Source organism: Dendropsophus ebraccatus, chromosome 9 (assembly GCF_027789765.1).
Source record: "Dendropsophus ebraccatus isolate aDenEbr1 chromosome 9, aDenEbr1.pat, whole genome shotgun sequence".
Lineage (NCBI taxonomy): Eukaryota > Metazoa > Chordata > Amphibia > Anura > Hylidae > Dendropsophus > Dendropsophus ebraccatus.
In genome coordinates this window covers 42,779,272-42,791,256 of record NC_091462.1, presented here as the reverse complement: position 1 = coordinate 42,791,256, position 11,985 = coordinate 42,779,272, and the positions used below count along the sequence as shown (strand labels likewise).

The window sequence follows — 11,985 nt, the reverse complement described above, 5'->3', positions numbered from 1 at the left end:
GGGAAACTCTATTGTGCATGGAGCACTCAGGATGAAGGTAAGTTTTGTTTATAGATAAAATGGGGTGGGGGGGCCCAGGCTTGGTGAACAGCCCAGGGCCTATGGTAAAGTTAATCCGCCCCTGTAATGGAGGCGCAGTCTCTTGTAGCAAAATTCCAAACAATTACTGGCGCAAGAGGCATCTTGTGGAAGTAGCGTAGTAATTGGGGTCTCAGTAACTTTCTATGCTTCTCCCTACATAATTTGTCTGTTTCTGTATACTCCTCTATCTTCTCCCTCAGGAATATGAAGTAGGTTTATATCCTGGGATGAAATCCTTAAAGGGGTTCTCTGGGCTGGGGGGCTTTTTTGAGGTGGATGAGGGCAATGACATGTCCCAGATTGCGCCGCTCCGGTCTGCACTGCCCGGCGGCTTCCTGGTCTCTGACGCGGGCTTGAGACGGGATGTTTCAAGTTTGCTCAGCCAGTCTGTGGCAGAGGTGGGATCCCGCCTCTGCCACTGACTAGCTGAGCGGACTTGAAACGTCACATCTCAAGCCCCTGCAGAGACCAGGAAGCCGCCGGGCGGCGTGATCCGGGACACGGCGCTGGAAACGGGGAGGTAAGGGGACGTTATTGCCCTCCTCCTCCCCAGCTTGTTAGCAATCGGAGGATAAGCCCGCCCCTCTATGACACGGCTCTATAGCAATCAATGGTGCAAAGAAATAGAACGGTGCCGTACGCGGGAAACAAAAGTTGCAAAACAAAAAACTGGCACTGGCTTCCCCCTGCCGGCGCCATTCTATCCATGTGAAAAACTTAAAGTGAATGCACTAATGGTACAATTGCTTTAAAGAGGATGTACCACCTCTTTAACCTGAACCCACGGATCGATCGGCGCCGGCACGGGGAAGCCGTGTCATACAGAGGCGGGGACTCCCTCCCACTGGGGGCGGCCCGGCCGACCTCCAGTGCTTCAGCACCGGCCAATACCACTGGATTGAACGGCGCCGTGCACGGGAACCGGACGGCGGTCCGAAAAACGGACCGCGGCACTGGCTTCCCCGTGCCAGCGCCGACCAACCAGTGGGTTCAGGTTAAAGAGGATGTACCAGGTGGTACATCCTCTTTAAAGATGTTGTCCAAGCAAAACTAAGTTTTCCCGTCATGCGGCCTACCTGCGGCTGCATTCTTAGCAAATTAGCTGGGGGGAGCAGCAATAAAAGGCAGACTACACTTAAAGTGACTGTACCACCAGGCCCAGGCTGAAGCACTGGAGACGGCCGACCCACCCCCAGTGGGAAGAAGCTCCAGCCCCTCCATGACGTGACTCTATTAGAATCAATGGAACCCTATTATAGACTGGCAGGGGTTTTCTCCCACTAAGGGTGGGTCCGCCCCTCCGGTGCTTCAGCCTGGGCCTGGTGGTACAGTCACTTTAAAGGGGTTATCCAGGCTTAGAAAAACATGGCCGCTTTGTTCTAGAAGCAGCTCCACTCCACATACCACCAGTCCCACGAGGATCTACAGCGGACACTGCAGGGATAGGGCTTGTTTCTATGAGACAGCCCTTTAATTTCCCCATTAATGTCCCCCGTTTTGTGTCTTCTGTCCTGTGCTTCTAGCACTCAGGATCATTATAAGGAAAGCAATGGTGACACATGTAACCGCAGTACTGTGCAGCAAGGTGTAAATAGGGTCTCACGGGACAGTGCCTTCAAAACCGGGACTCTTGGCAACTATGATCCACGACATTACTACGAGCACTAATGTGACTATACAACATACAGCTGCCACAACTAACCCTCCGTAACCAGATATATACAGCGGCCACTAGAGAACACAACCACTCCTGCTGCACAGCAGACACACCGCACTACTCCGCTGATGACTGGGCTCTGCTCTCCCTGACACGGGCTGGAATGACACACCAGCCGTCCAATCAGCTGCGGCTAGAGGCGGGCCGTCTAGTACGCGGACTCCTGTCAGACACTGCGCATGCGCAGAGTCCTGATGGAGGAGGATGAGAGAGGGGCAGAGCGGGGTGTTGAAGGGCTCCCTAGAGTGGGTAAGAGAAGCGCACCTGTCCGTACACACCTGCCTCACTGCTGACGAGACATGACCACCTGCGGCCTCCGTATATATATAGGCTATATACCGCATATACGCGTCATAAGGCGGCACGAACCTGCCCTATGCCCCACAGAGGCGGCCATACAGCCTGCACAGAGGGCTCATACACTTATTATAGAGGTGCTGGGACGGCAATGTCCTGAGGTGACTGCAACTTTAGTGCGAATTCACACAGCAACTATGGAGCTTGTGCTGGCGTCATGTCACGTGACTGTCCCCATTCCCCTCTAGTCATGTGACTCCCCATTGCCCTCTAGTCATGTGACTGTCCCTATTCCCCTCTAGTCAGGTGACTCACCAATCCCCTCTAGTCATGTGACTCCCCATTGCCCTCTAGTCAGGTGACTCGCCGTACCCCTCTAGTCAGGTGACTCCCCAATCCCCTCTAGTCATGTGACTGTCCCCATTCCCCTCTAGTCAGGTGACTGTCCCCATTCCCCTCTAGTCAGGTGACTGTCCCCATTTCCCTCTAGTCAGGTGACTGTCCCCATTCCCCTCTAGTCAGGTGACTCGCCGTACCCCTCTAGTCAGGTGACTGTCCCCATTCCCCTCTAGTCAGGTGACTGTCCACATTCCCCTCTAGTCAGGTGACTCACCGTACCCCTCTAGTCAGGTGACTGTCCCCATTCCCCTCTAGTCAGGTGACTCCCCATTCCCCTCTAGTCAGGTGACTCCCCATTCCCCTCTAGTCAGGTGACTGTCCCCATACCCCTCTAGTCAGGTGACTGTCCCCATTCCCCTCTAGTCAAGTGACTCCCCGTACCCCTCCAGTCAGGTGACTGTCCCCATTGCCCTCTAGTCAGGTGACTCGCCGTACCCCTCTAGTCATGCCTGTGAGGGGGCGCTGCATTCAGGGGTGGGGATAATCCACTTTTTCCAGTTCACCTTCCATGAGCCGCCATAACTTTTTAGTTTTCCATTGCTTTTACTGTGTCTTCCATCTCTGAGGCTCCATGTCTGTGACAACTGGTGATTGGCGAACACGTTCATATGTTCGTACTAACATGACGCTAGATGTTCATGTTCCCCGACCACGAACAATTTGTTTGATAATCAGAATGGTTATAACGATAATTTTCAAACTTGCAGACGTACGCAATTAAATTTACCCTTTGCACCTGATAATCTGTCCCCATGTGCGCGGACCAAAACTTACGCTGTACGTTTGTTATTTGTTTGTGAATGTTCCGCGAACACGAAACCGATCATGATTTAAAAAAATTGGTGTTCGGGATCCGAACCAAACATTGGGATGTTGGTTCATCACTAGTGACAAGACAATGGTGTCCTGGGGGAGAGATGAGGCGGCAGGAGTCAGATGCTGGATGTGCCATAGACTGTGGCACCTAAGTGATTAAAGGGGTAGTCCGGCACTTTTTATATGTTGCTGCCCATATATATATATATATATCATAATAAACATGTTATTCGTACCTGTTCATGCTCCCCCAGTTTCATCTCCAGTTTCCCCCACTGACCGCTGCCACTTCTGATCCTAACTTATCCTTCCAGTGACAGCCCACCCAGCCAATCACCGGACATAGCACCGTCCCATCTCAGTCAGTGATTGGCCGAGCAAAGTTAGGATTAGAAGTGGCAGAGGTCAGCAGGGAGACACCACTGGAGGACACTGGGGGAGCGTGGAGAGGTAAGAATAAGATTATTATTATCTGGTGTGTAAGGGCAGCAATATTTAAAAAAAAGTTTTGAAGTATCCCTTTAAATGTAGGGAATCAGTTTGGTTGCTGTGCCAGTGTTGGCTGTAATAAACAGCAGGTGTGGATGTGCTAAGCTCCTGAGCCCACTCCATGCAGTTCCTGGCATGTACAGCAGAGGCGCTAAGGATAGATCCTCTATTACACAACCTGAGTTGCTGTGTTGCTGAATATAACATTATTCTCTGTACTGGGGACAGAGATCTGGGGTAATTCACCAGTTCTAGTTGTGGCCTATTGGATGTAAAGTAAGTATTACCTCTAATGTTCTTATAGGACCGGATAAATGATTGCATCTAAAACTGGGAACTTTACAGTGAGTGCAGCAAGTTTCCTTCGCACTGTAGACTGCAGCATATGTACAGTGACAAATGCAGAATGTCAGAACAGCACCGCAGGGCATTAAAGCCGAGCGTCCAATATGGTAATTACAGAAATAACATCTGGTCACAGGCCGGGATGATTTATGGAAGTCAGACGACTGTACGGTACAGACCCAGCCAAATAATACAGATGGGTCACACAGCTCTACGGTGTGAACAATTACATGGCAGACCTGGGAGGCGGCTCAAGCAGTCATTTATCTTATTTATGCTGCTACTAGGTCTAGTATCGTGAGTCGGGGGGATAGCGGCTCTTCATGTCTGTCTCCCTGCAGGACGGAACCTGAAGGCCTGGCTGCAAGATCAGTACTGTGACCATGATCTGGAGCAATGCCAGGACACACTGCTACATAACGCAGCCTGTGTGGGGGACATCGATACTCTGAGGACCTTCTTACAGGAGGAAAGGTTCCTGAGGTAAGGCTTTTTGTTACAAAGGATGCAGAGAATATACAAAGCAAATCATAATAATCTCAGTACAGCGCTGTAGAATATGTTACTGCCATTAGAGGCAAAATGGACGTTCTCTGTGCTCCATTGGGCCGGTATAGACTGTTATATACCTCTTTTTCACAACACAGTAACATCCAGCATGTGAAGCCAGCGTTTCTGTGCCCAGTCTCCAAACTGTACAGCTGCTTCTCTGCTCTTCCTGCTCACTCATTCCCCTTGACCTCTACCCCTCCATAGGTTATAATGAAGTCAGCAAACCCGTTTTCACTTTGCTCCTCTGCAATGAAGACGGCTTTGCCTGATAGTGAGTGATAGGGGGAGGCTGCAAAACAGCTTTTTGAGTACAGAAAGAGGCTTTTTTGCCTAATAAACCCTATTGCACAGTTTGTTAAAATCACTTGTGGTATTGATTTCTGCAAAAAAAAAAATATATATATAAATAACTGTTACACTTGTAAACTTGTATACCTTTACTTGGTTTCATGACTACATGAAGTGTTATACAGTAGTCTGTCTGCATTTACTTGCCCTTTATTTCATGTCATTTAATTGTTTTTGTTTTTTATATTACATTTGCATTGGGAACTGACTGCAACTCTGTAACATATCCTTTACTCCAGACGTATCAATGAGAAGTCTGTGTGGTGCAGTGGATGGCTGCCCTGCTCCCCACTCCGTATTGCGGCCACCGCCGGCCATGCGGACTGTGTAGCTCTCCTTATTGATTTTGGGGCACAGCTGGAACTGGTCGATGTTAAAGGGCAAACACCCCTGTTTGTAGCCACAGAAAATGGACACTTGGACTGTGTGCAAGTTCTTCTGAAGGCCGGAGCAGATCCCAATGGGAGTCCACATAACAGGAGCTCTCCTGTATACCATGCTGCTCGTGTGGGCCACACTGAAATATTACAAGAGCTAATCCGGTGAGTCTACGTGCACATGTATGTACCTAATGTGTTACTTGTATGGTGCATCACTACCGCCATGATGTAGGCATGTCCTGGATTTGGGGAATTGTCCTGCATATCCCCATACCACTTATTCCAACAACTTTAGGAATCTGAAACTTTCTTTATATTACAGGGTGATTCAAAAGGGATGTTGGTATTGGTTTGTATTATATTATAGTGATGTGTTGTCTCAGATCCTCAAGATGGGGGATGTCCTTTATGTATCGCTTTAGAAAGTATTTGCAGGTTGTTAGATGTGGTGATCGTGCGGGCCAGTGCAACATTTATGGTTAATTTCTGGCAAAGCCGATCCAATGTTATGGTAGAGTTTCAACCAGGTATCGGCAAACATCCAGATGAAAACAACAATTCACCAATGTTGTGCTGGCATTCATCAGAATATGGTGTGACATGTCTGGACCACCGCCTAGACATCTGCCATTTCACCACTGGAAATCACGTTGAACCACCCTATATATCTATTATAATAGAACTGAATGTTATTGGCCACTGCCTTTTAAATGTTGCAATTAGAGATGAGCGAACCTGGAGCATGCTCGAGTCGATCCGAACCTGATCGTTCGGCATGTGATTAGCGGTGGCTGCTGAACTTGGATAAAGCCCTAAGGCTATGTGGAAAACATGGATATAGTCATTGGCTGTATCCATGTTTTCCAGACAACCTTAGAGCTTTATCCAAGTTCAGCAGCCCCAGCTAATCCAAATACCGATCGTTCAGGTTCGGATGGACTCGAACCCGGTTCGCTCATCTCTAGTTGCAATCTTTTGCCATTTGCGGCCACAGACGAGTGGCAATCTCGCTGATCAGCACTTGTTTGTGTGGTTATTTTGCTGTTCCTTTCGTGTAGTCATTTAAACGTATTACTATTGGCCGCACATCCGCTATTTACACAGGGAGATGTGCGGCCAATAGTGATGAATTTTACCGCAGCACAAAAAATGCGATCAGGAGTTTTTCTAGCAACACACCTTTCCATGTAAAAGGGCCTTTAGGGGTCTAAGGTTCTATTTATTAACATATTTTGCTAAATAATTGAACATATATTGAATAAAGAAATCCAAATGGCGACACTTTAGAGATTCAATGAATTGTTTGGAAATGAAGCTAACCAGGCATGGATCCACATAGGTATGTAATACGGAAAAATTTTACAATGGTAGACCCTCAGTATAGGGCAAAATATACCGTCTTTAGGAAACAATTAGCCCCACACAAAACCAAACCCTTTTATAAACCCAAGCAAGACTGACAGACACACCCAGACATTTCAGGCTTTGTTCAGCAGGGATGTAACTATTGACTAGCCTTACCTAGGGACTTTTTTTTTAGTCCTCATTCAATACTCATTCATACATACAATTTGCTTACAAGTTCTTTCTTGTCTCCAGATATGGTGCAGATGTGGATGTCGACCGTCAGCTGTCATGTGGTTCTGGTTCTTCACCACCGCGAGTTCTGACATCTTTAACCTGCACCCCACTGTACATAAGTGCGGCCTATGACAACCTCCAGTGCTTCCGCCTCTTGCTCCAGGCTGGTGCCAATCCTGACTACAATAGTTGGAGTCCAGTGCGTGAAGAAAATCTTGTACGCTCATCCCCATCTTGCCTGCTGGAGGCAGTTCTGCGTCATGGCTGTGACAGGCAGTACGTTCAGCTGCTCATTGACTTTGGAGCCAATCTGAACCTTTTGTGCAAGGAACCAACTTGTGAAGAGCACTCCAGAAAGAAAGTGAACCCTGAGGCCCTGCAAGTTTTCAGAGAAGCAAAATGTGCGTCCTGCATTTACAGTATATACCCAGTTACAAAACATAATATAGGATACATGCGGTCACATGAATGATAGCGCCCTACACCTCCATAGTGAAGATTTCCTTATATAAAATCTGCAGCATATACTCTACATGTGAACATAAACTAACTGGGCTCTGTCCATTTTAACAGGAACAATTATGCTTCATGTAGCTATATTCCTTTCAAATCTTACGGCTTTTGTGACAAAGCTTCCAATTCAAGTGTAAACAAAGCCCAAGTTTTTAAACACATTACATATCAAGATTTCTTAAAGGGGTATTCTGCTCAAAATCTTTTTTTTTTTTTTTTTTTTTTTTTTTTTTTATTCATTCAGTAGTAGTCAGCTCTACATGCACCTTTCCTGAGCTTCTTCATTGCACTAACCTTCTCAAGACGCAGAAAACCTGCTGGATGGATTCCTCTCCGTCTTGCTTCTTCCTCTTTCCCCTCCCATCCGTGATGTGGATCACATGTTCTCAGTCTGTAGTGGACTGGGTTAACACTTACAACTCAGCCTACTGCAGAGCTGGAGGACATGAATTACAGACATCAAGGCTTTGGGATGGTCAGTGAGCGTGCCTTTCTCCATACTGGTGGGCGATAGCTTAAAGTGTCCCTGTCGTTATAACTTTCAAAATCTAAATCAACAGTAGATGTGAAATAAAGCAAGTTTGCAATTTACATTCATTATTTTTGTTGTTATCATGCTGTAAAACAAAGTTGTACTTACCAGAAATCCAGGTCCAGTCTCCTGAAGGCAGATTTCCAGCCAGTACAGAGAGTCATGGCTTATAGGGACTTCCTGTTTTCTGAGGGGAAAAAAAGTCAGGAAACAGGAAGTGCCCTGTTTTCCATAATAACTGCAATTTACATTCATTATTTATTTTTTAGTTATTATGGAAAACAGGGCACTTCCTGTTTCCTGACTTTTTTTCCCTCAGAAAACAGGAAGTCCCTATAAGCCATGACTCTCTGTACTGGCTGGAAATCTGCCTTCAGGAGAATGGACCTGGATATCTGGTAAGTATAGCTTTGTTTTACAGCATGATAACAACAAAAATAATGAATGTAAATTGCAAACTTGCTTTATATCACTGCTGTTGATTTAGAAAGTTATAGCAAAAGGGAGACTTTAATGAGAAGCATGGGGGGGGGGGGGAGTGGTATAAACCAAGTGGGCCTTGGAAGTAATTATTTGGATATTGGCTGGGCAGAATACCCCTTTAAAGATACAACATTTGATGTCTATGTAGCATCATTGGGAATAGAATATATAATGTTTACACATAGCAATTTATCAACTTATAGTAACTTTTTACAGATCATATGAAAATTCCAAATGCAAATATAAGTTTGTTACATCGTAGATTTACACTGTTGATCTCATCACCAAAGTTGTACACACAGCAAATACATTTTTGTTGGTAATCACTTGTCAGTGAATACAGCAGCGGACTGTGTTATAGGCTCTAGCTCAAAATCAGCTCAAGAGTTTCAGTGTATTATAAAGTTACTCATCTATTTTAAGTAGATCATATCTGTATATAATCTATAAGGCTATGTTCCCACAACGTCTGTCTTTGGCCGTTTTACGGTACTCTTGCCGTATTTGTTAAATACTGTTATGACGTCCGTAAAATGGCCAAAGATAGATGTTGTGGCAGCAGACCCTTAAATGGGCTTCAGAGATGATCTATGCTTTGCAGTCTTATTATTTGTTATACATATTGCACTATATAAGATATTGAATTGCAGTTTGGTAAAACCTATAAAATCTATATCACAGTCTTCTCTATTGCAGGTTGCCCACGGACCTTGTCTAGTCTTTGTCGTATTGCTGTGAGAAGAGTGATTGGAAAGCAAAGACTCCATTTAGTTTGCAGCCTTCCCGTTCCTCATCGTTTGATCCGTTTCCTTCTCTATGAGCAGTAACACAACCAACATATCTAATCTGAAGCTGCATAGATGCAGATTCCTCACAAGCTGAAGGGAACGTATGAGGACATTTTATTTTTAGCTACAGGAAGGTTTCTCATCACAGTGAGAGTGTCTTACTCCAGCACCGTGTTGATGCTTACCTGTTATATTTTTTTCTCCAGGCTTCTTTTAGTGCCACTCTGTTCAGGCAGAGTTATGATCCGTGACAGCTTGGCTGCATTATCTTTTGGGAGTCTGGAATCCAGAAACAGCCATTGAGCTTGTTCAGACTGCTGACTGTAAGAGTCCTATTAGATGAGTCGATGGCGGCCTGATCAATATTGTAACAAGCGTCGATCTGCTAGATTGGGGTTTGTTTACTGAGCCTATTACACGGCTCGTTGATCGTTTAGCAAGGGCTGCACGGAGATTGTTGGCGATGTCGGTGTAGCCCTTGCCCTAAACTGTTATACATTACCTCTCCATGCTCCCGGTCTTCTCCTGCCCTCTGCTTTCACTCCTGGCAACGTGGCTGCAGCTTCAGGACGGACTGACTGAGCTGACAGGCCGTTCAGCCAAACACTGGTCGGGAGTGAAAGCAGAGGGCAGGAGAAGGCTGGGAGCTTGGAGAGATAATGTATAACAGTTTATTCAATCGTTAGCTGTCGGCCGTGCACCGCTATTACACACAGCAATGCATGGTCAATAGAGATGAGCGAACCTGGAACATGCTCGAGTCCATCCGAACCTGATCGTTCGGCATTTGATTAGCGGTGGCTGCTGAAGTTGGATAAAGCCCTAAGGCTATGTGGAAAACATGGATATAGTCATTGGCTGTATCCATGTTTTCCAGACAACCTTAGAGCTTTATACGACTTCAGCAGCCCCAGCTAATCAAATGCCGAACGATCAGGTTCGGATGGACTCGAGCATGCTCCAGGTTCGCTCATCTCTAGTGGTCGGCGGCCAAGGACTTAAGGTGTGGACCTAAAGACACGATCAGGCAATTATTGTTGTCATTGGCTGATTGTTGTCTCTATTACATGGAACAAAGATTAGCCGAATGCCCTAAGGGTTCTTTTACATGGCCCAATATAGGACTGTTCAAGGACACCACCAAATGTTGATCAGCAAGATTGGCGCTCCTTTACAGTGCCTTAAAAAGATTGTTCGTGCGATCATTTAAACATATTTCTGTTGGCCGCACATCGCGTTTACACAGGTAGATGTGCGCCCAATAGTAATAAATTTTAGATGTGATGTGAAGATGTGATGAGCAAACTAATCGCTCATTATTGTGTAAAAAGGCCTTAAAGGGGTACTGCGGCACTAAACACTTAGGGTGCGTGCACACTGAGCAATTCTCGCGGAATTCTGCCCGAATTCCGCCATAAAAAGCGGGCGGAATCCGCGTGGAATTCCGCCCGTGTAAATGCAACATTGCTCTTTCCATAGAGAACAATGGGATTTCCGACTGCCCGTGCACACAGAGTAAATTTCCGTCCGGAATTCCGCGCAGAATCCGCATTCCGCCCAAAGAATGTACATGTCAATTCTTTGGGCGGATTCCGCTAGAGGAATCCTATAGAAGTCAATAGGGTTTGAATTCTGCTGGTAATTCCGCTTGCATTCCGCTTGATTTCCGCGCGGATTCCGCTCAAATTCCGCCCGAATTCCGCTCAAATTCTGCCAGAGCAGAATAGGTGAGGAATTTCAAGCAGAAGTCTTTCAGCTACAATTCCTCGAGAATTGCTCAGTGTGCAAGGGCCCTTATTCACAAAATAACACACATTACAAAGTTAAACAACTTTGTAATGTATGTTATGTATGTAAATGGCCCCCTTCCCCGTGTTCCCCCCACCCACGCTATACCCGGAAGTGTGATGCACTATACCTCGCATCTCGTCTCGACCCCCGTCCGCCATCTTGGGACAATGACGTAGTCTTCGGGAGGCCTGCCGAACCGCTCCCTCCGTCCCTTATGCTGCCCCCCCTCTGCCACGTCATCAGCAGCTCAGCCGCGATTGGCTGAGCATAACTGTGCTCAGCCAATTGCAGCTGAGCACAGTTATGACGCGCCAGAGGGGGGCCAGCATGAGGGAGGGAGCGGTTCGGCCGGCCTCCCGAAGACTACGTCATTGTCCCAAGATGGCGGACGGGGGTCGAGACGAGATGCGGAGTATAATGCACCACACTTCCGGGTATAGCGTGGGTGGGGGGGAACACGGGGAAGGGGGCCATTTACATACATAACATACATTATAACTTTGTATAACATGTATAACTTTGTAATGTGTGTTATTTTGTGAATAATTGTTTAGCGCCACACTACACCTTTAAGCACAGACCACTCACAAAAAATTAATTATAAGAAATCGCTAACAGCTAAAGCACCAACGACCAAAAAAAAAAAAAAAAAAATCAGGATCAGGTGATTGATGCGCATATGCCGGGATAGGTGAACGGGGATTGTGGCAAAAGCAGCAATGTTTGGTGTGTATGATACTGGCTACTCTAAAAGGGGATTAACACAGTACTTCTTTCTGTACATAGCCCTGTTATGAGGTCAGGAGATTATATAGGGAATGCTATTAATATCACTATGCTTTGCAAGGAGAACATACTATTAGCTATAGGTCA

The 11,985-nt window shown here is 46.4% G+C and overlaps 1 protein-coding gene across 1 annotated transcript; it reads left to right on the top strand.

Annotated features, from left to right (window-relative positions):
- The first annotated feature begins 1,977 nt into the window (after positions 1-1,977).
- Positions 1,978-10,088, top strand: ASB1 (ankyrin repeat and SOCS box containing 1). Its single transcript, XM_069985194.1, has 5 exons — positions 1,978-2,047; positions 4,486-4,627; positions 5,284-5,586; positions 7,024-7,406; positions 9,230-10,088. Exons 1-5 carry the CDS (start codon positions 1,978-1,980, stop codon positions 9,358-9,360), a joined length of 1,029 nt encoding a protein of 342 aa, XP_069841295.1. The 3' UTR covers positions 9,361-10,088.
- The last annotated feature ends 1,897 nt before the right edge of the window (positions 10,089-11,985 follow it).

What these genes read in the sequence shown, in the direction of transcription:
- ASB1 (XM_069985194.1), top strand. Translation starts at nt 1,978, where the DNA reads ATGCGCAGAGTCCTGATGGAGGAGGATGAGAGAGGGGCAGAGCGGGGT. An exon ending in ATATTACAAGAGCTAATCCG is followed by an intron (nt 5,587 to 7,023) that starts GTGAGTCTACGT and finishes TCTTGTCTCCAG; the next exon opens with ATATGGTGCAGATGTGGATG. An exon ending in AGTTTTCAGAGAAGCAAAAT is followed by an intron (nt 7,407 to 9,229) that starts GTGCGTCCTGCA and finishes TCTCTATTGCAG; the next exon opens with GTTGCCCACGGACCTTGTCT.